This window comes from Haemorhous mexicanus, chromosome 9 (assembly GCF_027477595.1).
Source record: "Haemorhous mexicanus isolate bHaeMex1 chromosome 9, bHaeMex1.pri, whole genome shotgun sequence".
In the NCBI taxonomy this organism is placed as follows: Eukaryota; Metazoa; Chordata; class Aves; order Passeriformes; family Fringillidae; genus Haemorhous; species Haemorhous mexicanus.
In genome coordinates, this window is record NC_082349.1 from 508,502 (window position 1) to 531,687 (window position 23,186).

Sequence of the window (23,186 nt, forward strand, 5' to 3'; positions counted from 1 at the left end):
TGGAAACCAGGATTGACATTGGAAGTGCATCCTGTCACCTCATGATATATTTTTAAGTTCCTGGATCTGTGTTGTATGAAAATGCCTTCTCCATACTTCTGTTTTTAACATTTTATTTTCTTTTTCTTCTTATATTCCCACCCCTCCCCCCCTTTTTTTTTCCTTTTCCTTTATTCTCTTTCCTTTTTCCATCTTTCCTTTCTGTTTTTTCTTTTTCCTTCCCCTCCCAGCCCAGCATTGCTGCAGGGCCAGTGTCCCGCAGCCCCACGCCAGCCCCACCCGGCTGGAGTCCTGTGGCCAGTTCCAGGCTCCTCAGTACCAGAAGGACAAGAAGCTGCTGGGGAGGGTCCAGCAGAGGGTCGCAGAGAGGATGAGGCGTGTTGCATCTGAAGCATCTCTCTAACGCGGAGACTGCCCCAGGTGGGCGTGCTTAGTGTGGAAAAGAGACAGCTGAGAGGGGATCTCACCAATCCATACAAATATTTCCAAGGGCTGTCACAGAATGTGCCAGGCTCTCTCCAGTGCTGCCCAGCGACAGGATGAGGAGCAATGGTCGTGAACTAAAGCACAGGAAGTTCTACCGCACCGTGAGGAAGAGCTCTCCATGGAGGGTGGCAGAGCTCGGAAAGAGCTGCCTGGGGAGGGTGTGGAGCTTCCCTCTCCGGAGACACTCCGAACACACCTGTAGGCGTTCCTGTGTCACCTGTTCCAGGTGACCCTGCCTTGGCAGGGGATTGGATTTGGACTCTCCAGAGGTCCCTTCCACCCCAACAATTCTGGGGTTCTCTGATTCTGGGGCGGCGGGCGGCGCACCGGCCCCCTCCCCTTTCTCCCTCCCTCTTGTGCCTCTCCCTCCCTTTCTCCCGTCTCTCCCTTCCTCCCGTCCGTCCCTCCGTCCCTCCCTCCGTCCCTCCCTCCGTCTCCTGGCGACGCCGGGGACGCGGCGGCAGCGCTGGCTCCGCGGCCGCTGCCATGAGCGCCCCGCAGCCCCGGTGAGTGGGCCGGGGGCCGGGGGCCGGGGGCCGGGGGCCGGGGGCCGGGGGCCGGGGCCGGGGGCCGGGGGCCGGGGGCCGGGGGCCGGGGGCCGGGGGCCGGGGCCGGGGCCGGTCCGTGCCGGCCTTTCGGCGCTGCGGGAATGGTGAGGGGCTCGGGGCCCCCGGCGGCGCCTCCCTGCAGCCCGCTGGGGGACAGAGGGGGCTGGGGGTGCCCGACCTGCCTGGAGAGAGCCCGGGGAACCTGCCCGGCAGCCCGGGGGCTCCCGTTCGGTAAGGCCTTCCTCTGCGCACGGGGGATGGAGCCGTGGGGAAGGGGCTGCTCCCTGCAGGTGAGTCTCTAGTTACCTGCCTTCGGAACTGCAGGCGTTGAGCTCAGAGGATCCGGACTTCCCCGAGCTGATGTCACAGACAAACAGCGAGCAACAGAGAATCTCTGCAGGTCTCTATGACAGAATTTGGCACATCCTGGTGCAGTGGGCGATGATCTGAGTAAGCAGAGGTAGAACGTGCTCCTGGGCCACACAAGAAATCACCAGCAGAACACTCCTTTGGCTCCCAGCTCCGTGTGTGGCTGTGAGGCTTGTCTTCCTCTGGGGGGGGAATGGCAGACGGGTGCCAGGTAGAGCACAGGCACCATGATCCCCTGTGACTCTGCCAGTTAATAACTGAAGCTTTGGTGCTCTCTCACATCATTTACTTGGTGATCGCTGATTTAATTGCACTGTGAAGTATCAACTGTGAAGGTTTGCTTTACAAAACACAAAGGATGCCTGCTGTGGCTTTGTCTTGATATCCTTCCAAATGAGTGAGAGTGGTCTTAAAATTTACCATGGTGCACAGCTCTGGCTCTGAGTGTAGGGCTTTGGGTAAGCTGCCAGCTGAGAACAAATATACTGTTAATAAATAATAGTGTTGATGATCATAGCATCATAGAATTCTAAATAGCCTCAAATATAACATTACTGACCTAAGAGTGACATGTTGTCACTGGCTGTGGTGCCAGAGAAACAAACATGACACTCATCTTGGGAAGAGCTTTAGACATACTCCAGGAATCTACAGATCAGTCAGTTTAGGTTCTGTGCCAGGAAAATTGTCTGCTATTCTAATAAAACCCCAGCATTTTTAGAGAGAAGAATGAACAGGATAAATGGGCAGAGATTAAGGAGTCCCAGGAATACCCAGAAAAGGGATGTGATTACTGTGACACACGGGCTGTATAGAGCTGTCTGAGGCTGGTGCTTTCCCTTTGCTGTGTTTTTTCCTAACATGGATTTTGTCAGTTCTGCACTTCTGCCTGTTGCAGAGGGTTTAAAGGTGACGTTTTTGTGTAGTTCTTTAATAGTGGAACCTTGAACAAGACAGCTCAGACAAGAGCTTCTCTTATCCTTTTGTTGGTACCAGGAGCAGGCTAAATGGGAGCAGTGGTTGCTTTGCTGGAGTGTTCCTGGCCATCCCGAGTGTTCCATGCCAGCCTTCATGACCACAGGGGTTCCAGGGCTGGAACTCACAGCACAGCCAGACCCCAGTGGGCCTGCTTGCATTCTTTCCAATGATTTCATGGGTGTTGTTCAGGCCCAACACATTTCCTTATTTCATCTAATACCCTTTTGAACTCTGAATTTAACTTAATATTTTTGAGGGCCAGCCTGTTCATAATTTAAATGAGAAAATACATGTTCTGAGACTTTAGTGAAACAGAAATTGCCACATCACTGTGTTCATATGGGAGCTGCATTTTAACTAGCTATGTGGTCCAGGATATCTTAGGTGGAAGGAAGTAAATTAAAAAGAGTTGGATTGAGTTTCTCCTCTGCCTCAAAATGCAGTTGCCAGGTGATACCATAAATGAATACTTAGCAAAATTGGTAGAATCTGGTGGTTTCAAATGCAAACTCTAGATTAAAAAGGTACCATAGAATGGTTGCTATCATACTAGTGTCTAACCAACAGGCCTAAAAGGGTAACCTACATTGTTTGTTTAAAGTTTAATTTATTGTTGGCAGCTACCTTTGAGGTTATTGTGAAACCCCATGTAAAATTCCTGTAAATCCATGATCTCTTTACTTCAAAACATTTCTACTTTCTTTCCTTGAATATGCTTTTTTGTGTGGCAGATCAGCCAATAGAGCAATAGACATATACTGAGTTATCCAGCTGAAAGAGATGTAATAGAGGCACAGTGCATTTAAATCTACAGCCAAGGAAAACAAAAGAGTTCAGTCTCTTGTGCAACTTGAGCCCAGAGAGCCCAGAGATCGGGCTGAACGTATTGTGTGACATGAACCTGAGTGTGCAAACTGTACAAATGTGGAAGGTTTAGAGTATTTCCAACTGCATCCTAGTGTCACTGACTTCTCTACTTGTCCTATTCTCCAGAGGGTGAAGGAAGATACGGTTGTGCTAAGAATAGTTGAAAAATGTGACTGCTAATTATGAATGATTCAGTTAATTAAGAAAGCTTCAGTTTCTGTGTTCAGCTTTCACATCTGAGGTGCAGTTTTTTGGTAACTGTGATGATGGTAGCGAGGCCCTGGCTGGCCAGGTTGCCTGGGACAGGTTGCCCAGAGAAGCTGTGGCTGCCCCATCCCTGGAAGTGCTCAGGTCAGGTTGGATGGCTTGGAGCAACCTGGGATGGTGGAAGGTGTCCCTGCCAGCAGCAGGGCCCCTGGCAGAGTGGCTGGAGAGCTGTGTCTGTGCAGCTGGACTCCAGCTCCAGGCACTCCACTGCCCTGCCCATGGTCAGGGCTTATCCCCAGGAGCTGCGGTGGGAGCTGCAGCTGCAGGAGCTGTCAGGGCTGGCCTGGTGGTCCCCTGCTGCAGTGCTGGCAGCGCTGCTCCACACTCAGCTCTTGGCCTGAGCTACAAGTCCCGTGTTTCTGATATGAATTTCCAGGAGGCCACAAGATACTGCTTTTACATAATCTGATGGGCATTTACCGGACCAAATCCAGGATGATTTACTAAGGCAGCATTTTGTGTAGCAAACTGTTGGGTAGCTCTGTTTAATGTAGACTGTAATAATTCATCAGTCAAGGGGATTAGAAACATCTCCCTTTTTTTTTTATTGCAGTATTCTTGAAACCTATAACAGTCTAACAGACAAACACCTGGTTGGATATTTCAGCAATGCCAGGATAAGACGACATCTTCAGAAATCAGGACTGGTGAGACTGAAGTTTTCCTCAACTCTACATTCAATTCAAAATGTTTTTATGCTTTCCCCCCCCATATTTCCTTTTGCTCATTTGAGTTTCCCTCTGCAAAGTGTTTCAGTTTGCAGATAAACAGCATCATATTGGTTCACTCATGGTTTTTACACTGTGAAATGTAAGCATCTTTGACTTGTTTAAATAGCTTCAGTGTTATTTTTCAGAAGTGTTTGATGGAAAACTGAAGGATTTGGTAAAGGCGAATATGCTGAACATTTTGTTAAAAAAACTGGTGCCCTCCTAGGTGTGACTCTTTTGCACAGGCAGGTGCAGTAGGGCAGCAAGTGTTTAATCCTTTCCACCCCTTTGGGCAGTGGCCTGTGAAGGGTAAGGCTGAGCCCTAGGCTGTTAGAAATGTGGCTGCTGCTCCTTCCATTTGGCTGGTGGAGTTCATGGGGTCAAAGGTAATACAGTGCTGGAAGGTGAGTTCCAGAGGTGGAAACAAACCAGGAGGAGGAAGTGGTCTTCTGGGAAATTGTACTGTGTCAAAACATACAGTATTTCATCTCGTCCTTGTCAGTAACATTCCATTTGTGTGTGGCAGATCTCAAGGAGCGGAAGAATAATACCTGAGAAGGAATACCGCCTCAATGCCATAAGGAGGGACCACCAGAGGCACGTCCAGGAGTGCTTGGCTGATGCCATATATCATAAGGTCCTTGAGATTGAGGTGTGCCCTTACTGAGGATGTGTGAGCTCTCTCAGGTGTTTCCTCACTGACAGCCAGGGGCTGCTGACTTGTACTGGACTGTTTTCCATGTGTGCCCTCATGCTCCCCTGCAAGGCTCCTTCCTGCTGGGAAAAAGGACAGACTTTGTGCCTGAGGTTCCCCACATGAAACCTCCATGGGCTTCTCATTGTCAAACCATGCTACTGTGAGAGCAAGCACTGTCCTGGCTTCCTTATTGCTTTTTGACAGCTCTCAGATTATGAGATGATATTCACAGGGCGAGTTTGCTTACAGAAATTCTGATAAAAACAAACCAGCTTGAACATATTTATGTATATGTTGTCTGAGTACAAAATCTGGGCATGTTCCTGTGGCATATCAGGAAAGGTTGGTTCCTACAACTTTACCAACTTTACCAGTGCTCAGTTGTTCCCTTGGCTGTGTGAATATATGCAGGTGAAATGCAAATAGATTCAATCCACAGTAGGTTTATTACAGGCTCAATGAGGGTAGTGGCCAGGGAGAAGGCATGAGACAAGCAGGACAGAAGCAAGAGTTCTTGCACACACTGATACCTCATGATGGCCAGTAATGGGATTTCTCTTCCTCTTTTATTGATAGCATCATCGTCAGCTGGGGGTGAACAGGAGACTTGATTATTCTGCGAGGAAAGGGACGGTGCAGCCAGTCAAGGTAAGGCTTCAGCACTGCTGATGGGACTTGGCAGTTTTGCCTGTGGTGAGTGGAAACCATGAGCCTGACCAGTGATTCATTGAGACAAGTGCTGTGTCTCTGATGTGGAAAAGTACAAGAAACAGGCAAGTAGAGGATGACCCTGCCCCAGTCACATCTCCTTCGTCCTTTGTCCAGAAGTTCAGGAGCTTCCATTTATGCATTTAATTCCTTCTGAATCTAGTTATTCTACTTCTGCAGTGTTCTTGGTTGGGTGATGTAATCTTGAATTGCAGGAAATGGTGCCTCCTTGCATTTCTGCATAGTAATGAATGTATCTGCTGTCTGATATGTCTGTTCAATGCTCCATTTTCTCGGTATGACAAAAGTTATTAAATGTTCTCTTTTTCCAGGGCATCTGTGGTTTTACATACATTAAATGTTCTCTTTTTCCAGGGCATCTGTGGTTTTACATACATTCTTCACATTCCTTCTCAGTTTTCCAAGCTGAAGGCCCTCAGTCTGAATTTTTCTTATGTGAACCATTCCAGGCTTCTCATTACCATTGCTATTTTTTTACCTTTTCTCATTCTACTATTTCTGTTTTGAAATGGGGTACCATACCAGAATGAATAATTCAAGATACGTTCTCCTCCCAGTAATTCTAGACCTCTCTGCTTTTGACTGCTGCTGAGTGCTGAGCTCGTGTGTTTGGTTGCTTGCCTCTCCACAGGATTTGGGCAGAACTGGCATGTGAGAAATCCAAGAGGTTATAGGAGTCTTCATTTAGGTGTCATGTAGGTTGAACGCGATTCTCTAGCTATAGTCATGGAAATCCCATAGAAGTCAATGGTTCTTCTCCTCATGCAATCACCTGAATTCATATGGGAAGTCATCCTCATTTTGGCAGAAACATGCTCAGAATTTTATTTCTGTATTAGGAACCTGAATGCTTTGAGAAGGTGTCTGCTTCATTGAGCAGCTGGTAAACAAAGTCAGGTCTGTTAAACTGTAAACAATACATCTGTAAGCCAGTCATGGGGTAAAGAGAGGAGGAGATTTTCCTGGTCACTATGGAAATTGCAAAGGTGTCGTTTGCTGATGGAACTCCTGTGGTAGGGAGTCACCCCATGGAAGCAGCGATTCTGGCACCCTGTCAAGGTATCCTGGGCTTGAATAATTTTGGAACATAAACCAGAACTGCTTCCTTCAGAAAGACACCTGCAGATACCTGATCTGTGTGTGCTGTGCTGCCATGCTGGGATGCAGGAGCCTGGCTGGAGCCAGCGGTGTAATTTAATTCTCACCTCATCTGTTCTGTGAATTCATCTGAGTCGCTCATCTGAAAGGAAAGGAGAAAGGCAGATGGCTGAGCAAGGGAGGGTGAGAGACAGAGCTGTCTCTGTTTCTGGTGGGGCTGCCATCCCGGCATTGGGTTGGTGAGATGAGAAGGTGGGAGAGGCTGCAGTCACAGCAGGAAAGTGGCAGGTGCACTCAAATTAAAAAACAAAACAGGAATTGTGAGATACACAGAAACAGACATGAATTGAATCTAGTGGGTCAGCAGCTGGAGAGAGCTGCAGGAAAATGAATCAGAAGTGAGGACAAGTCTTTTTGCTCGTCCTTCACACTCTCCCATGATCTCCTTTCTTTCCTTAACCAGCTGTTCCATCGGGTCCAGGCCAGCTGATTGTCACAGCTGTGCAGTGAAAGAAAGATGTAATGAGACAGACATCACTGGTTTTGGATGCAGTGCCTCAGAGACATAAATTCCTTTCTTTCAGATGGAAGGATTAATGGGAGAAGTGTCCCACATATACTCCCCCCACCCCCCAGTGGCCCCGAGGAACCACCACGCGCTCTGTCCCTTGGTGTCAGGAGAACGAACCGGTCGCTCACAGCGGGTGAGTCTCTTCAGCTTCTCCATGGGCTACCATGGAAGCACAGGCAGCTGACAGGGTGCCCATGGACCTTAGTGCAAAGCATTCACTGCCTGGATCAATCTGGAATAGGGCCTCATCCTTCATCACTTGCGGCTCATTTTCTGTTTGCTGGGTTGTGTTAAAGAGGATCTCTAGAAGCTAGTGTTGCAGGAATGGCACATCAGAACCTTGAAAAAACCCCAAAAACCTTTGCTGTCTGATGAATCTGCTTCAGTCTTTCGCTTTTAGCTGCCTCCTGACCTCAGGCAGGCCAGTATCAGTGTGTTGAGCATTGTCAGTGGGCGCAGGGGCTACGGACAAGGTTATACATGTTGTAAAGCCCTGAAAATGGTGGGTGTCTTTTAGAAAACAGAGTTGAAGGAATGAAATCAGACTGGAGCTCATTTCAGAAGGCGGTGTCTAGGAACTCTGACTTTTGCTCTTTGTTAACAGCAAAGAAGGAATGTTAGTATAATGAAAATATACTTGAAATATAATGGTACTAAAGCCTGAAGTCAAAGGTCAAACAAATATCTAGGTCAGTTTCAACTGGTTCTCTATATCAATAATGATAATTGATGCAGATTGAAGAGAAACTTTTGAGTCCTGAATGACCTTCTTTTCATATAGAGGGGACCCAGACTTAGACTTGACTATGGTGATGGACGTTATTATTACCGATCCAAGGAGCCTGCCATCTCTGAGGTGGTGAGTTAACCTCAGTTAAACGGTGCTGTTGGATGTTGACATTTTAACTTGGTATTCTGAAGGGTATACAAGGAAAACATGGAATAAAACAGTCAGAAAAAGCTGAATATTGAACAAAAATAGGTACGTTTTTGTTGTGCATTCTCCCTGGGTCCATGTGCTGAAGTCCATAGCACGCTGCTGCAGTTTCTGTGAGTTCATTGTGTTTGCTACAAGGCTGCGTGGTGATGAGATAGTAGCAAACCTTGTGTTCATGGCCAAGAGTTGTTTTGAATGGTCAGTTAGAGGTGCCTAAAGGGGTCTGGCTCTTTGGAGGCAGACTTGAAAATGTTGTGTCCTGTAGGTACCTGAAATCACTCACCACCTCCAGATATCTTCATCAGTGCTATTATCTTTCTTTGTGGCACTGCTCTGCACTGGGAGCTATACGCTGAGATTTTGTCATTGTTTTCTTTCTCCTTTTGTAGAGTTCCTTGTGACCAAATACAGCTCCAGGAAATATACAGCAGCCCCCCCTGGTCTGTATCAAAGGCTGCCAAACAGAAGTGCCATGCACTGGAACATTATCGGCAATTTGCCTGTGGGGTGAGGCTGCACTTCATTCTGAAAATAAACTGTCCCACTTTAGGGACAGTTTGATAATATTTTTAAGTACTGTGGTTCCCAGAACTGTACATGACAGGGAACATCCCTTTCACATGGCATCAACTTTTATTTAAACTGTCCTTTTTCACTTCCCCTCAATTTTCAAGACACTGTCTTACTGGTCTAATGCCCAGTTCTTGATCACGGTGAGGAAAAATGTGGTGACTTACCTTTTATAGTATAAAATCTTTCTGCATACAAAATTTTCTCCCTTTATGTAGATTTTCTCTTATGTAGAGAGAGAGGCAGCACCTGGTTGACTCCAGAAACTTTGGAATATTTTCAGTTGCAAGTCCTACGAGTTTTCATCATCGTCTATAAAGGAGCTGCAAAGTAGCAAAAAATTCCTTTGTTTGATCATTTCTTCTACTAAATCACACTAGTGGGCTTAGAGAATGAGAATCAAACATAGTCTTGATATATTTGCAGTTACTTTCAAGTGATATTTAGGGTTGTCTTCTGTTCTAGAAAAACATAATGTAATTGGTTTTGTGAAATGCATTCCATGGGGTGAGAGGGCTTTGGAGTGGGACTGTGATCTGCTACCACTGGCTGTCAGACATGGTGTAAATAGCTCCCTTCTGATCTGTGTTTGCTGTGTATCAGGGTGGTTGTGGTTCTTTCTCCAAGAATTCGCTGGTTTGTCCTGTTTATGTCTACTCAAATTATGGGTGATTTAATGGTTTCTTTAGAGCTCACAACTGACAAAACAGCTAGATCAGATATAAGTTCTGAGAACACCATGCAGAACTCAGAGCCACAGCATGCAGCATTTACAGAACTTGTTCTCTGGTAATGTCCTCCTCGTGTGGGCTGTGGTCCATTTCATTCTGCAAGAGGACTACATCTCTATTCAGATGAGGAAGCACATCTTGTATAACTGGTGCCAAGTGATGCTTCTGTTGGATGACTGGCTGCTCTGGGCATGTGCTTCCAGCTGCAAGGGAGCAGCAGTGCTGCAGGGCTGTGCAGGGCTCTGTCTGAGATGAGATCTCGGTGGTGCTGGAGCCAGGGCTTGGTGTGCAGTGCTGTCTGTATCTCTGAAGGTGACATTTTCAAGCAATGCGAATGTTGCCTTGCAAATTAAAAGAAAGGGGTTTAGCACAGAAATATTTTCATGAGCAAAATTTCAGGCCCCGAGTTAGGGAGCTGTTTCAGAAGGATGCCTGTTGCTCAGTGTACCAAGAAGTCAGACGGTGGCCAGTTCCATATGCTCGGGAGCTGGTTTTGCAGAAGCTGTGTCACTTCATTAAACTGTTTTTCCAGGGGCAGAGCAGTGAGCCAAGGTTTAGGAATCCAGTGCAGAACACGGCTGGTTTGTCACCGTACCAGCCCACCAAGCGCCGTCGCCGTGTGGCGCCGGTGCCGCCGCCCCGCCCGCACGTAGGGGACAGGTGCATCCCTGGCATCAGACGTGGGCTGCCCGTAGAGAGATGGTTTCATCCCACCACTGCTTTCAATGAACAGTTTTTGATCAATGTGAGTAGTCTCTGTCCACATACAGGTGTATTACATTCCTCACTGGTGTCTTTGCTTAGTGCTGAAAGATGCGTATATCTAGTTTGCATAAAGAAAATGTATAATTATTAAAATACATAATTGCTATGCATGTCCCTGTAAACTAAAACATTTGGTGTTTTTCATCAGTTGGGGAGAAAAAAGGTGCTGAACAACAACCTAGATCAACAGTTATTCAAAGCCTGCTGCTTCAGTCGGTCTGATCCTGTCTCTGGCAGTGGAATCTCAGGGATTTGTGACATGCCTCGAGTCTATGAACACTGCATCAGTTACACTGTCTCCAGCCAGTTTTAACTCCTGCAAATGAAGTTGTAGGAACCCCGCACTGGGTGGGACGATATGGGTCATTAAACCCGCTCCTTGAAATCTGGGGCTATCCAATGCTTTGGGTTTTCAGTTGGAAATGCATCCCACATCCTCTGCATGTTACAAACACTTCCCCATTTAATCAGCTCAGCACGTGTGATAAAAGCCTGGAAGTCTCAAGTGTGGGCTGCACAGATGAGAGCTTTGTTTTTGCCCCTTGTTGGAGCTGGGAGCTGAAGGCATTTCTGTGCATTTTCTGCTGCAGAATACCAACGGGTTCCCCAAGTCCCCATTATGCAGCAACGCCTTGGTCACCATGATCTACCTAGGAAAGAGTAAGCATGTGTCACTCCGTGATCACAAGGATGAAATCAAAGTCTATCAGCAATACTGTGGAACAGAAAACATTTGTGTCTATAAAGGCGACCTGTTGGAAGGAGGTAAGGATGGAACCAGAGTTCGTATTGATTGTGGCAACGTTGTTTTTTTGCTAAAACTTTGCCCTGACATCAGAATGATTACAGCTCAGCTTGGTCAAGATATATGCATCCGGGGTGTTTATACCATCTGCCTCCACATTAAACCTGGATCTACTGTCCCGTGATTGAAAGTCAGGTTACAATTACTCTTGCAATGATAGTAGAAGAATTTAGAGAATTGATTTAACAAAATACTTGGGGCTTATGCTAATTTTCTCAAGAGATATATGGTTAATAGAGCAGTTGTAGTAATAAGCTGTCCTTAAAAGGGGGTTATCTGAGTTGCTAATATGCGTCACTGAATGTTGCTTCTTATTCTAGAAGGAAAAGTTCTAGAAGGAAAAATAGTGGGAGCCTGGTTCCCATCTCTTTTTGTGTGAGTGCAATTTCATCACAGCAGTAAAAGATGAATTGTGTTCTGGGAAACTGGAGACAGGAAATGGCTGGGAGGCTCTGGCCTTTGTCCTGCTGTAGCAGTGAGTGGCCAAACTGGCAGTGTGACACTTGTCCTAGCTGTCCCACCTTAGGATTCTGGGGCTGGCCAGAGCCAGGGCTGCGTGTGTGGAGGGGTAGAGTTGAACCAGCTATTGAACAGACCTGAGAACCCCAGTGCCTGTCCACAGGGGGCTGGCTGCTGTGGTGATGCAGTTAAGATGCAGCAGTTGCTACAGGCTGACAGTGAAGCACAATGGTTTTCTTTGAACCCTTGCTTTCTGTAATTGCAGATACCTTCCAGTTCATCTCTAAGAGGTACCTGGGCTACCCGTTCAGCCTCACCTTTTATCTCAACGGGCTCCAAGTTGACAGGCTGAGCTGTTGCTGTGAGTACAGAGGCTTCCAGAGTAAGAGGCCGTCCCGGCTGCGACGCAGAAACACCTACTTCAGGGTGCTCCATGTGGCAGGAGCACCTCCTTGCTACAGGTAGGGATAAAGTGCACTTTGCCCACAAGGACTTAGCTTAGAGAGTTTCTAACTTGTTTCTCTGCTTTCATCTCCCTGGCTCCAGGCAGCTCTGTGGAGCCTGCTCTGTTTCTCAGTGCCCTGTGGAAGGTGCAGGGTGGAGGTTCCCTGTCAGGGTCTCCCATCCAAGGCACCAGCACAGCCAGTTCCTGTGGCTGCTCAGGTTCCCTGTCAGGGTCTTCCATCCAAGGCACCAGCACAGCCAGTTCCTGTGGCTGCTCTGCTCAGGTTCCCTGTCAGGGTCTTCCATCTAAGGCACAGCCAGTTCCTGTGGCTGCTCAGGTTCCCCATCAGGGTCTCCCATCCAAGGCACAGCCAGTTCCCATGGCTGCTCAGGTTCCCTGTCAGGGTCTCCCATCCAGGGCACAGCCAGTTCCCGAGGCTGCTCTGCTCAGGTTCCCCATCAGGGTCTCCCATCCAGGGCACAGCCAGTTCCCGAGGCTGCTCAGCCTCCCCGTGGTGTGTGCACAGAGTGGGGACACTGCCTGTGCTGGAGCACGGGGCAGTGGTTCTGGGGTGGGCTACATGTGCCACCCTTGTGGCTGTGGCACAGTGGCAGTGGAATAAATACCAAGTGTGCTGCTCAATTAGCTGTGGTTTCCAGAGGCTTTTTTGGTGATAATTGATTCTTAAACAGCTCTGCCTCTCCAGTGAAATTCTGTTGTAATCGTCCTAGCTTCAGAATAAGGCAGCACTGAATATTTGCCATGGTTCAGAAACCAAATCTGCGCAGAAGGGTCTTGGGCAAATGTCAGTGCTGTGACCAACATCTGTGGTTCTGCCAAGAGACTTTAATTTTCATAAAATCTTCCTTTTCTGTAATTGTTAATTCAGGCCATACATAAACTTATGGACATGAGGATAATTTAATATCTTTTGTGTTATTTTTAATAAATAATTTTTAAAAGAGCATCTGGCAGTTGGAACAAGAGACCCTTCATAGAGGTGTACTCTGTTCCTTCAGATAAGGACTGAATTCTAAGAAAAAAATTATATTTTATTGTACCATAGTTTTTGCTTCAGTCTAACAACGAACATGATTTATGTTCATTGCATGTTCATTGCATGTTCAAAGGAGTGAGAAGCATCTGAATTCAGAATGGCTATAGTGGCAATAGATTTTAGGAAATGCCCCAATTCTAGCTTTTTGTGATTTCTATAAAGATTTGAAGTGCATTTTCAGAATTTAATATAGTATCCAAAAACTGGATTAATGAATTCCTAAGTTACTCCCCCTTTCTGTCCCCCTTTCCCTCTTACTCTTAGTGATATCTCTCTTTTCCTGCCTCTTATCAATCCAGCCAACCTTATATGATGACTAAAAATCATCTCCATTAACCTGATTTTCCCCATAAATGAGAACTGTTTCACACCCCTTCAGGCCAAGTGCTCTTGGGTTTGTTTTCTGCTCTGTGATGTCCATTGAATGCCCACTCTGGTTCCCAGTAAAAGTCCCTGGTGGGTCAAGGCTTTGGCTCACGACGGGGCGATGCTGCAGTGATTTCTGTACCATGCTGCAGGCCTTGGTCTGAGAGCTTTCTGCGGGCCACGGTCCAGCATTTCTGCACAGCTCCTGACACTGAGAGAGAGAGGGAGCATATCACTCCATTTTGTACAAGAGGGGCAGTCTCAACAACAACTCATTCAAAATGCTTTGTTTTCCATCTGTTTGGGGTTTTTTTAAGTAGGTAATGGAACAGAAACAGAAAATTACTAACTTTCAACCTTCTTCTTCCCCCACAGTTCTTAGACCCAGCAGGTAAGTACAGAAAGCCCCAGTCTTATCCACAAACCCTCAGTTATCACACTACCGGGAGTCACAGCAGCATCTGGATCCAGAACACGTCAGAGCTTCTCTGCCTTTCTCAGTGGGTCTGTCTTCACAGCCAGTGCTCGGTGCACCTTCAAATTAATGAGCACTTGTGTTTTGGTTCCGTTTGTGTGTCAGTTGTCACCTGTAAGTGTAGGCAGCATTAGTGTCCTTCAAGAAAGAACTGCATCTGTGTTGCGGGAGCTCCCAGGGATTTCAGGGTGCTGCTCCTTGCGAGCCGTGGTGGCGGTGCAGAGGCGATGGGTGCGGCGTTTCCCTGCTGATAACAAGCTGAACTCACTGTGTCTGCCGCCCTCTCTTGTTCAAAGGAAGAAAAACGTGATTCTTCCCAATTTGTGTTACTGCATAGGTGCTTCCTTGCCATGGGTCTGGACAAAAAGCTGTACCCTCCCAAGAGGAAGATTAAGGTCTACACGCGGTCGCACATGTGCTCCTGCTCTCCCTACTGCGCGCACAGCCTGCCCTGCGGCAGCAGCAGCGCGCTGCAGAAATCCATCGAGGGCTCCGTGTCACTCACCGTGCCCAGCCAGGAGGAAAGCGTGGAAACTATCGACGAAACGCTGGGCTCTGAAGAGGAGTGCTGCGAGGAAGAGGAAGTGGAAGAAGAAGAAGAAGTAGAAGAAGAAGAAGGAGTAGAAGAAGAAGAAGTAGAAGAAGAAGCAGAAGTAGAAACGGTAGACCAATCTCTTGTGGAGACCGAAGGCACCACTCAGGGAACAACCACCAGTGAAAGTGGTATGGTATTCCCAAACATGAGCAGGGGATGAGAAATGGGAGGGGATGGTTCTGGAGAAGGTCTGGGATTGTGCACCGCCAGCTTTGTCTGGGGCATGAGAAATGTGGTGATGTCTGTATCTGGGCCACAGAATTGGAGGGGCTCCTTTTAGCCATGCAACAGGATGAGGTGGTTTGCAAGAGCCAAGAAAGTGCGTAAGGAAGGGTGGTGAGGCAATGACACAGGTTCTCCAGAGCAGCTGTGCCTGGCCCATCCATGGAAGCATTCAAGTCCGAGTCAGATGGGGCTTGGAGCAGCCTGGGATACTGGAAGGTGTACTCAGCTATGCAAGAGGCATCAAGCTCAGTCTCTGCCTTTACTTCCTCCTTATCATAATCTTCTTTGGAGGCGATCACACTCACAGAGAGATTTTAATTCCTACTTCCTATTCCTATTTTTGCTTTCACAGCTCTGCAGTGTTGCTACTCATCTGAGAGTCGTTAGTCCCTCCGGATGTGTGTTTGGGATTAATGAAGCCTTTATCCTTCAGGAACTCCTTCTGACAGAGACCTCACTGCCAACACTGCAGTTGGAATCTCAATTGATTTTTAATACAGAAAAATAAATCTCCTTATTCCCTTAGTTCTCATTGTCTTGGTAATTGTTTGTTTGCCTAACTGATTCTGCATCAGGAACTCTTCATTTCTGTCCTTGGTGTTCTGTCACTTCTGTACATTAAAAGCCCTGATGGAAGGAAAGGAGGGCAGCAATAAATCAGCAAAGTGAGGATGATGGGCACAAGGGACAGCTGGCGTGGCAGCAGTGCAGCTGGCGTGGCAGCAGTGCAGCTGGCGAGGCAGCAGTGCAGCTGGCGTGGCAGCAGTGCAGCTGGCCTGCGTGGTGCAGGTGTGTTCCCTGCGTGTGCAGGGAGCCCGCGGCAGCAGGGCAGGTCTGGATTTTGGGTGGGAATCCCCGATGTCCCTGTGGTGTGCCTGGGATGTCACAGCACAGCTTTGGGGAAGGGGAGCTTCTCTGATGCCTCTGCATGAGGGGGGTCTTCACCTCCAGAGCCAGGCCAGGTGAAGGGCCGGGAGCTGGGCTCGAGGATCCGTGTGGATCCCTTCCAGCTCACTCTGTGACCTCTCAGATGTCAGGCTTGTCAGGCTAGTGCCTGGCTGAATTCCAGAACGTGGACATGAGAGTGGTAATTCTGTGCAGGCTTTGTTTGTACTGGGCTTTCCCCTGGGCCCTGGAGGAGCACGTCAGAGCACTGTGATAACAGAGTGCCTCTGCAGTGCCCTTTGGCTGCAGTTCATTAAATTCACTGAGCTTATAGGACCCTTTGCTATTTAGCCATGTCAATATACATTTATTGTACTTTGCACTGTAATATATTACCTTTCTCCAGCTTTCTCAATTGCTTGTAATTTTTTTCATCACAACCAGTTTTTCTCCAGTTATAAGAGATTCTTACATTTAATTTCTGAGCTTTCCCTGCTCTAAACTTTTCTAGTACTTTCCATGGTTGGTAATTTTGTTTATTTTTGTTTTAATGTATTACCCACACCTGTAGTTTTGCTACACTTTTGCTACTCTATGAAGAACACAATGTTTTTTTATGATAATATGCTCTTACAATTCCTGTCTGTGGTCTTAGATTCTCTCATGGCTTTAAAAAGACTGTACAAATTCAAGGGCAAAAGGAGATTAATGATGTTAATTAATATCAACTCAGAATGTTAACACTGGCTCAGTGTTTCTGTCTGCTTAAAAAGAACTATTTTAATTGTGAATTCTGTTTCCTGTCTCACAGTACAATTTTTCTATTTTAGAATATGATGAAGATTTTGAAGCAGATGAAGAAGTTAATGAAGAGGGACAGACTGGTGATCAAATGAATGGAATGTCAAAGTCATCCTCAGATGATAAAAACCATAATTTAGACTATGGAAAGGAGAGTGAAACCTCATCTCAGAAGGCACTGCAGGCCTCTGACAGTGAGAAAGATAAAAGTGGCAGATATTATGATGACAGGGACTCTGAAGATGATCTACCAGGTTGGTTTTGTTCATAACGAGGCTTGGAGAAGCTGACCTGATGCATGTTTTACAGCTGGCATGTGTCCAGTATGTATGCTGAGCCTGCATAGGAAAACCTATGCCCTTCCTCCTGAAATGCCAAAGACAGCTGTTTTATCTGCAATTAACTGTGCCACTGAAGTGCAGGCAGCCCCTGGCAGTGGGAGATGGGCCTTTGCTGAGCTGTGTCGAGATGGAGATGGAGCAGGCAGGCTCCCAGAACCTTGGCAGGACAGCCCTCCATGCCAGCAGGCACTCACACGTGGGGATCTGTGACCCCTTACACCTTCTGAGGGGTCCCAGGACACCTGACAGGCCCCCCTGGGTTGTAAAACTGCTGTCTTTAGGGGCCTGAATATGGCCCTAATTTATTTGGCTGTGCCAGAGATCTGGAAATAGTTAGATTGTCTGCAGGGAAAGGAGATGGTGCAGTGCAGGGCTGGGAGTTGGACTGGGTGATCCTCGTGGGCCCCCTCCAGCTCAGCTGATTCTGTGATTCTGTGATTCTGTCTGTGGAGGGACCTGCTCGGTTTTCCCGTGATGGAGGAATGGTACTCTGAGTGGGAATCTTCAAAAGGGGCTGTAAGGTCTCTTGGTGCAACATGTTTTTCAGAACATGCCCTTCTGCATGGATTATAGCCCTGACACTTTTATTTTCTTGGCCTGACTAGATTTTTCGGTCTTGAGTTAGATCAATCTCTTCTTGAACCCGTGCAGATTGTGGACAGCAGCAAGGCTGGGCAGCAGACAGCTCTGCTGTTCAGCTCACTGTTAGATGAAGGATTATGGCTTTTTTTTCCCCTCAGATTTTCCATTTATGAATGTAATATGATGATACCAGTATGTTTTTTTAGAGGAGACAGTGAATTTCATCTCCAGTTCAACCAGAAGGGTTTACACATGGTTTTGGAGATCTTTCTAATATTCAATGAGTTAACAGAAGGGCACTGAGGGATTGTTGCTGTGGTTGAAGTCTTTTATCAAATGAAGCTCAAGAGTCTGTGCTAAACCCTGTCTGAGCCATATTTAGAGGTGCATTTGGAGGTGTATTTCTGTGTGATTGATAGAGATACTCTTTGATTTATTTCTATTATCAGAAAAAAACCCTCCACCTTAAATGACTTTAATTTTAATACTTCAGACATCTGGGCAATGTTCTTCTGTTTACACTTACTGGAATTTTGTCACAATATCCTCAGATGCTGTAATTCAGAGACTGCTGTTGGATGGGACTGTGTCCCTTTGTGAGTGCCCAGGGAACGCAGAGGTTTAGTGACAAACACTAAATTCAAATTTGCTGTTTTCAGAGAGAAGGCCTGCAGACTCTCTCTCATCCATGAGCACTCAGTGCAGCACTGAGACTGACTCTCAGGCTGAATTGAAGCCAGACCACGTGAATTGCAAAGAGGACTGCAAAAGTACATCTGATAGTGCAGCACATACACACTATGGAAAGGAGAATGGGGAGAAGAAACTGCTCAGAGTGGAGGAAAATCAGGAGAATTCTGCACTGGAAAAGAAAGGAATAGATGAAGCAGAAAAGACAAAACCAGAAGATCTAACAGCAAGGGAAGATACTAGAATTTTTCATGAAAACATAATGGCAGTTCAGCATCAAAATCCTGAGGTTAATGGGGAATTCAAACAGACTGGGTCAGGAGAAAGTGACAGAAATGAGGAGGAGGAGGAATGTCCTCCAGTGCCTTGGGAAAGCAGGGTGTTGAGCATGGAGGATGGCAACCAAGAGTGTCCTTGGTGTGGGGAAGGAGGTGGTGAGTACAGTCTCCCTGCACGGCTCTGCATGCCTGTGCTGCTCTCTTTGCCTTGCACTCGTTTGTGGTGCAGCATGGGGAGCTGCTGGAGCTGCTGTGAGCTCAGTATCCACTCAGAACATTAACACGGGCTCAGTGTTTCTCTGCTAGTGTTTCAAGTGCAATGATTTGTCCAAAAAATGAATTTCAAACCATTTAAAAGCTGAGATGACTGAATGGCTTCTACTCTCCTTTTGCTCTTTAATGGTTTCTCTTTCTTGCTTCCTGTTTTCTTTGTGATAGTTTCTGAAGACTGCAAACCAGTCCAGGAGGAAAAAGCAGCCAGAAAGGATCATCCTGTGAATTCTGACCCTGAGCCTGGTGATTTGTGTGCCAATGAGGAAGAAAAGAACACAGCAAATACAGAGTGTGGTGCCAGTGGAGGTAAGATTGGCCGTCAGTCAGAGACAAGGATTATCTGAAATCTTTTAATGGAAGTGTTTGCCCTTTCCCTTTCCTTTGGCTATCAAAGTCTCCTGATGCTTTTTTTCTTTCCTAACTTGTAAAAAATCAGGTGATGACTAGCTGGCATCAGTAGTCATGGATAATTAATGCTTTTTTGGCCGTTAAATGGTTCTAGGAGAAGAATCCAGGCCATGACAAAACTGTGAGTTGGGAAATAGCTGTGGAAAGCAGGAATGTAGTGAGGTACCATGTGCTTCCTGGTAGTGTGCAGCCTCCTTGGGAAATGCCTTGGTTCCCAGGGGCAGGAATTAACCCTGTATTATTCCCTGGTGTAATTCCAGAATCCACAGGAAGCTGAATGTTCTTTGTCTTTTCTGTGCAAATTTCACATGAGCAATTTGTCAGCTGTTTCTGACTTTCTGAGTGTCACTCTCAGGCTTACAGGTGTTGCACACACACATGAGCTCCCTGCAGGTAGGGAGGGAGGCAGAGCAGGCAGGACAAGCATGACTGGCCTTGCGCCAACATTTTTAGATAAATTCTTTATGCCAGATGCCAGAAGAGCAGTACTAAATCATGGTCAGAGTGCAGGGATGTATGAGAAGCAGCAGAGCAAGTTCTCTTTGGGTGCCCAGGCCGATGTCCCTCCTGGCTGGGCAGAAATGGCACCTTTAGCACTAACCCTGTGAAGCATGTCACACCGACAGGGTGCTGAGCAAGCCAATGTCTGATTATCTCCTAACAGCACCGGATGGAAGATTCCCGGCAGAAGGGAGGAGAAGCCTGGATGTGCAGGAGGCAGCAGGACAGGCGCTGCGAGCAGGGGAGGTGACAGGGCCGGGACAAGCCCTGGAGCAGGACGGGGCTGCTGAGGGAGAAGCTGGCAGCGGAGAGGCCGCAGGAAAAGCTGCAGGGGCGGGGGATGCGCTGCTCCAGGCAGGCACGGGGGATGCGCTGCTCCAGGGAGGCACGGGGGATGCGCTGCTCCAGGGAGGCACGGGGGATGCGCTGTCCCGGGCAGGCACGGGGGATGCGCTGCTCCAGGGAGGCACGGGGGATGCGCTGTCCCGGGCAGGCACGGGGGATGCGCTGTCCCGGGCAGGCACGGGGGATGCGCTGGCCCAGGGAGACACGGGGGATGCGCTGGCCCAGGGAGGCACGGGGGATGCGCTGTCCCGGGCAGGCACGGGGGATGCGCTGGCCCAGGGAGACACGGGGGATGCGCTGGCCCAGGGAGGCACGGGGGATGCGCTGTCCCGGGCAGGCACGGGGGATGCGCTGTCCCGGGCAGGCACGGGGGATGCGCTGGCCCGGGCAGGCACGGGGGCTGCGCTGTCCCGGGCAGGCACGGGGGATGCGCTGGCCCGGGCAGGCACGGGGGATGCGCTGGCCCAGGCAGGCACGGGGGATGCGCTGTCCCGGGCAGGCACGGGGGATGCGCTGTCCCGGGCAGGCACGGGGGATGCGCTGGCCCAGGCAGGCACGGGGGATGCGCTGGCCCAGGCAGGCACGGGGGCTGCGCTGGCCCAGGGAGGCACGGGGGATGCGCTGGCCCAGGGAGGCACGGGGGATGCGCTGGCCCAGGGAGGCACGGGGGATGCGCTGGCCCAGGGAGGCACGGGGGATGCGCTGTCCCGGGCAGGCACGGGGGATGCGCTGTCCCGGGCAGGCACGGGGGATGCGCTGTCCCGGGCAGACACGGGGGATGCGCTGTCCCGGGCAGGCACGGGGGCTGCGCTGTCCCGGGCAGGCACGGGGGATGCGCTGTCCCGGGCAGGCACGGGGGATGCGCTGTCCCAGGGAGGCACGGGGGATGCGCTGGCCCGGGCAGACACGGGGGATGCGCTGTCCCGGGCAGGCACGGGGGCTGTGCTGGCCCAGGGAGGCACGGGGGATGCGCTGGCCCGGGCAGGCACGGGGGATGCGCTGTCCCGGGCAGGCACGGGGGATGCGCTGTCCCAGGGAGGCACGGGGGATGCGCTGGCCCGGGCAGACACGGGGGATGCGCTGTCCCGGGCAGGCACGGGGGCTGTGCTGGCCCAGGGAGGCACGGGGGATGCGCTGGCCCGGGCAGGCACGGGGGATGCGCTGTCCCAGGCAGGCACGGGGGATGCGCTGGAGGAATCCGCACCTGAGGAGGGCACCGTGGCACGGGAACAGCCGAAAGGAAAGGGGACAGGGGAGGCAGAGGAGCTGGGCACAGAGGGGTCACCTGGGGAGCAGGAGGTGCTGGTGAAGGGGATGGACAGAGAGGTGGCACTGGGAAAGGTGGCAGCTGGGGCACTGCCAGGATGGGAGGCAGACAGAGCCGTGCCCCAGGGGCAGGACGGGGCTGGGGGCACCAGTGAGGAGGAGGCTGCAGAGGAAGGCCTCGAAGGAGCAGTAGGGCCGGCAGCAGAGGAGGAGGTGGGTGAGCCAGGGTCCGAAGCAGGGCAGGGAGGGTCTGCAGGGAAGGACACGGTGGTGGGTGCTGTGTCAGAGGGAGAGGAGCCTGTGGAGGATGCTGATGTGGCAGCAGATGGGAATGCCAGAGCCGTGGGCCCTGAAGGAAAAAAGGCTGTTGAAGAAGACTTTTCTGAAGGAGAGGAGGCTATGAGGAAGCCTGGGGTTCTCTGGGAAGCACTAGGGGATATGGAAACAGAAGCAATGCCTGGAGGGGAAGGGTTTGTAAAGCCAAGTCAGTTTTCCCAGCTGAAAGTGTCAGAGGAAGAGTGGATGGAGATGGGGAAAGCTGTCCCAGGAGCTGCAGCAGCACTTGAGAGTGCTCAGACTCTCCAGAGAGTGGAGGACACGATGGAAGAGTCTGTGGAACCTGACAAGGGTCCTCTACTGGAAGTGGCACCTGGCTTAAGGGCACGGGGGGCTGCTCGGGGGGCTCCTGTCACTGAAGGGTCATCACAGGTGGAGGAGACACTGGCAGTGCAGGAGGAGGAGGAGGGTGCAGCGGAAGCACTTTGGAGTGGAAACCCATCTGAGGACAGCAAAGCAGAGTCAGAGAGAGCAGTGGAAGGAAAACCCGAAGCAGAGGCGCTGGGAGGGTCTGCAGGGGTGGCCGGAGCGGGCTCGGGGGAGGAAGAGGAGGGCACAGATGGAGCAGCAGGTTCAAAGGAGCCGGCAGCTGGGACAGAGGGGTGGCTGAGGTGTGGGCAAGTGAGAGGGAAGGGGAGGTCTCCCGGGGAGGGGGTGGTGGGCGAGGCGGCGGGGCTATGCGGGACCCGGGCAGGGGAGCCCGGGCTGGTGGCCATCGCTGTGCTGGGCGGCCAGGCCGGGCCAGGAGCCCTGCCCGGGGGGCTGGCAGTGCCCGGGGCGGGCACAGGGGCGATGGCACAGGAGGGGGTGACAGGAGCAGCGCGGGGGGCACAGAGCGGGGCAGGGGTAGAGCAGGTGGCAGCCACGGCAGGGGGGGCGGGCGGGGAGCCTGGGGGGGCCGGGGAAGGACTGGCCGGGGCACCTGCGGCTGCTGGGCGAGCGGGGAAGCGGGAGGCGGCAGGAGGGGGCGAGGCACGGGGAGCGGGGCCGGCCGGAGCCCAGGGCCGGGAGCAGGAGCCGGGCGCGGAGCCGCTCGGGCCCCCAGGGCACCGAGAGGGGCTCGGAGCAGGGGCGCCGGGGGAACAGCCCGCTGCAGAGAGCGCCCCGAGCGCCCCTGGCCCCGGGCACGGGGGAGTGGCACCGAGGGGGAGAGGAGGGTCCGCGGGAGGCGAGGGGCTGTGCCCGGGCACCCAGCCACAGCCGGCGGCTCCAGGGACAGGCGCGGCGCGGGGCAAGCACGGGCGGCAGGAGGAGGGCATGGAGCCGGCGGGAGGGGAAGCCGGGGGGGAGCAGCCGAGTGCCCGTGAGAACACGAGAGGGGGCGAGGTGGCCGATGTCGCGGCGAGTGCCGGGCCCGCTGCTGGAGCCGGGGAGCAGAGGAAGGACAGTCCCGTCGGAGGGAGCCCAGGTGTCCCGGCAGCCGCTGACGTGGGCGAGAGGCGCAGCTCCCGTCAGGTGAGTCCTGCGAGGGGCAGCCACTGCCCCCAGCAGTGCCCAGGCTGATTCCTGTCAGAGACGGGATGCACCCCCTCGTCCCATTCCTTATCCGTTCCTTAAATGTCTGCTGATGGTAGCTGGGTCAGGGGGTGGTAAATCCTTTTGGGTGGCGGCTTCTGCATTGTTTCCTATTCCCAAAATCCCGTGCAAATAAATCCCTTTGCTGCGGCACTAATTCTCACAGCCCTCCGCCCTCCCTCCCTCCCTCCGGGAGCATGTCGCGGTTCTGGTGG

The 23,186-nt window shown here is 50.6% G+C and overlaps 1 protein-coding gene and 1 long non-coding RNA gene across 2 annotated transcripts; one reads left to right on the plus strand and one right to left on the minus strand.

The window, feature by feature from the left end:
* Positions 1-246: 246 nt before the first annotated feature.
* Positions 247-23,024, plus strand: ERICH3 (glutamate rich 3). Its single transcript, XM_059853530.1, is given in 19 exon segments — positions 247-992; positions 4,069-4,162; positions 4,752-4,877; positions 5,499-5,570; positions 7,334-7,453; positions 8,102-8,179; positions 8,647-8,693; positions 8,695-8,764; positions 10,091-10,303; positions 10,914-11,088; positions 11,853-12,048; positions 14,268-14,653; positions 16,466-16,690; positions 18,019-18,483; positions 18,766-18,906; positions 19,673-19,863; positions 21,025-22,938; positions 22,940-22,974; positions 22,976-23,024. Coding segments are annotated over 19 exon segments (4,617 nt in total). The 5' UTR covers positions 247-972.
* Positions 12,859-14,354, minus strand: LOC132330819 (uncharacterized). The gene is made up of 2 exons (XR_009487447.1): positions 13,899-14,354; positions 12,859-13,666 (listed from the first exon to the last, which is right to left on the minus strand). It is a non-coding gene; the product is annotated as an uncharacterized LOC132330819 (long non-coding RNA).
* Positions 23,025-23,186: the final 162 nt, after the last annotated feature.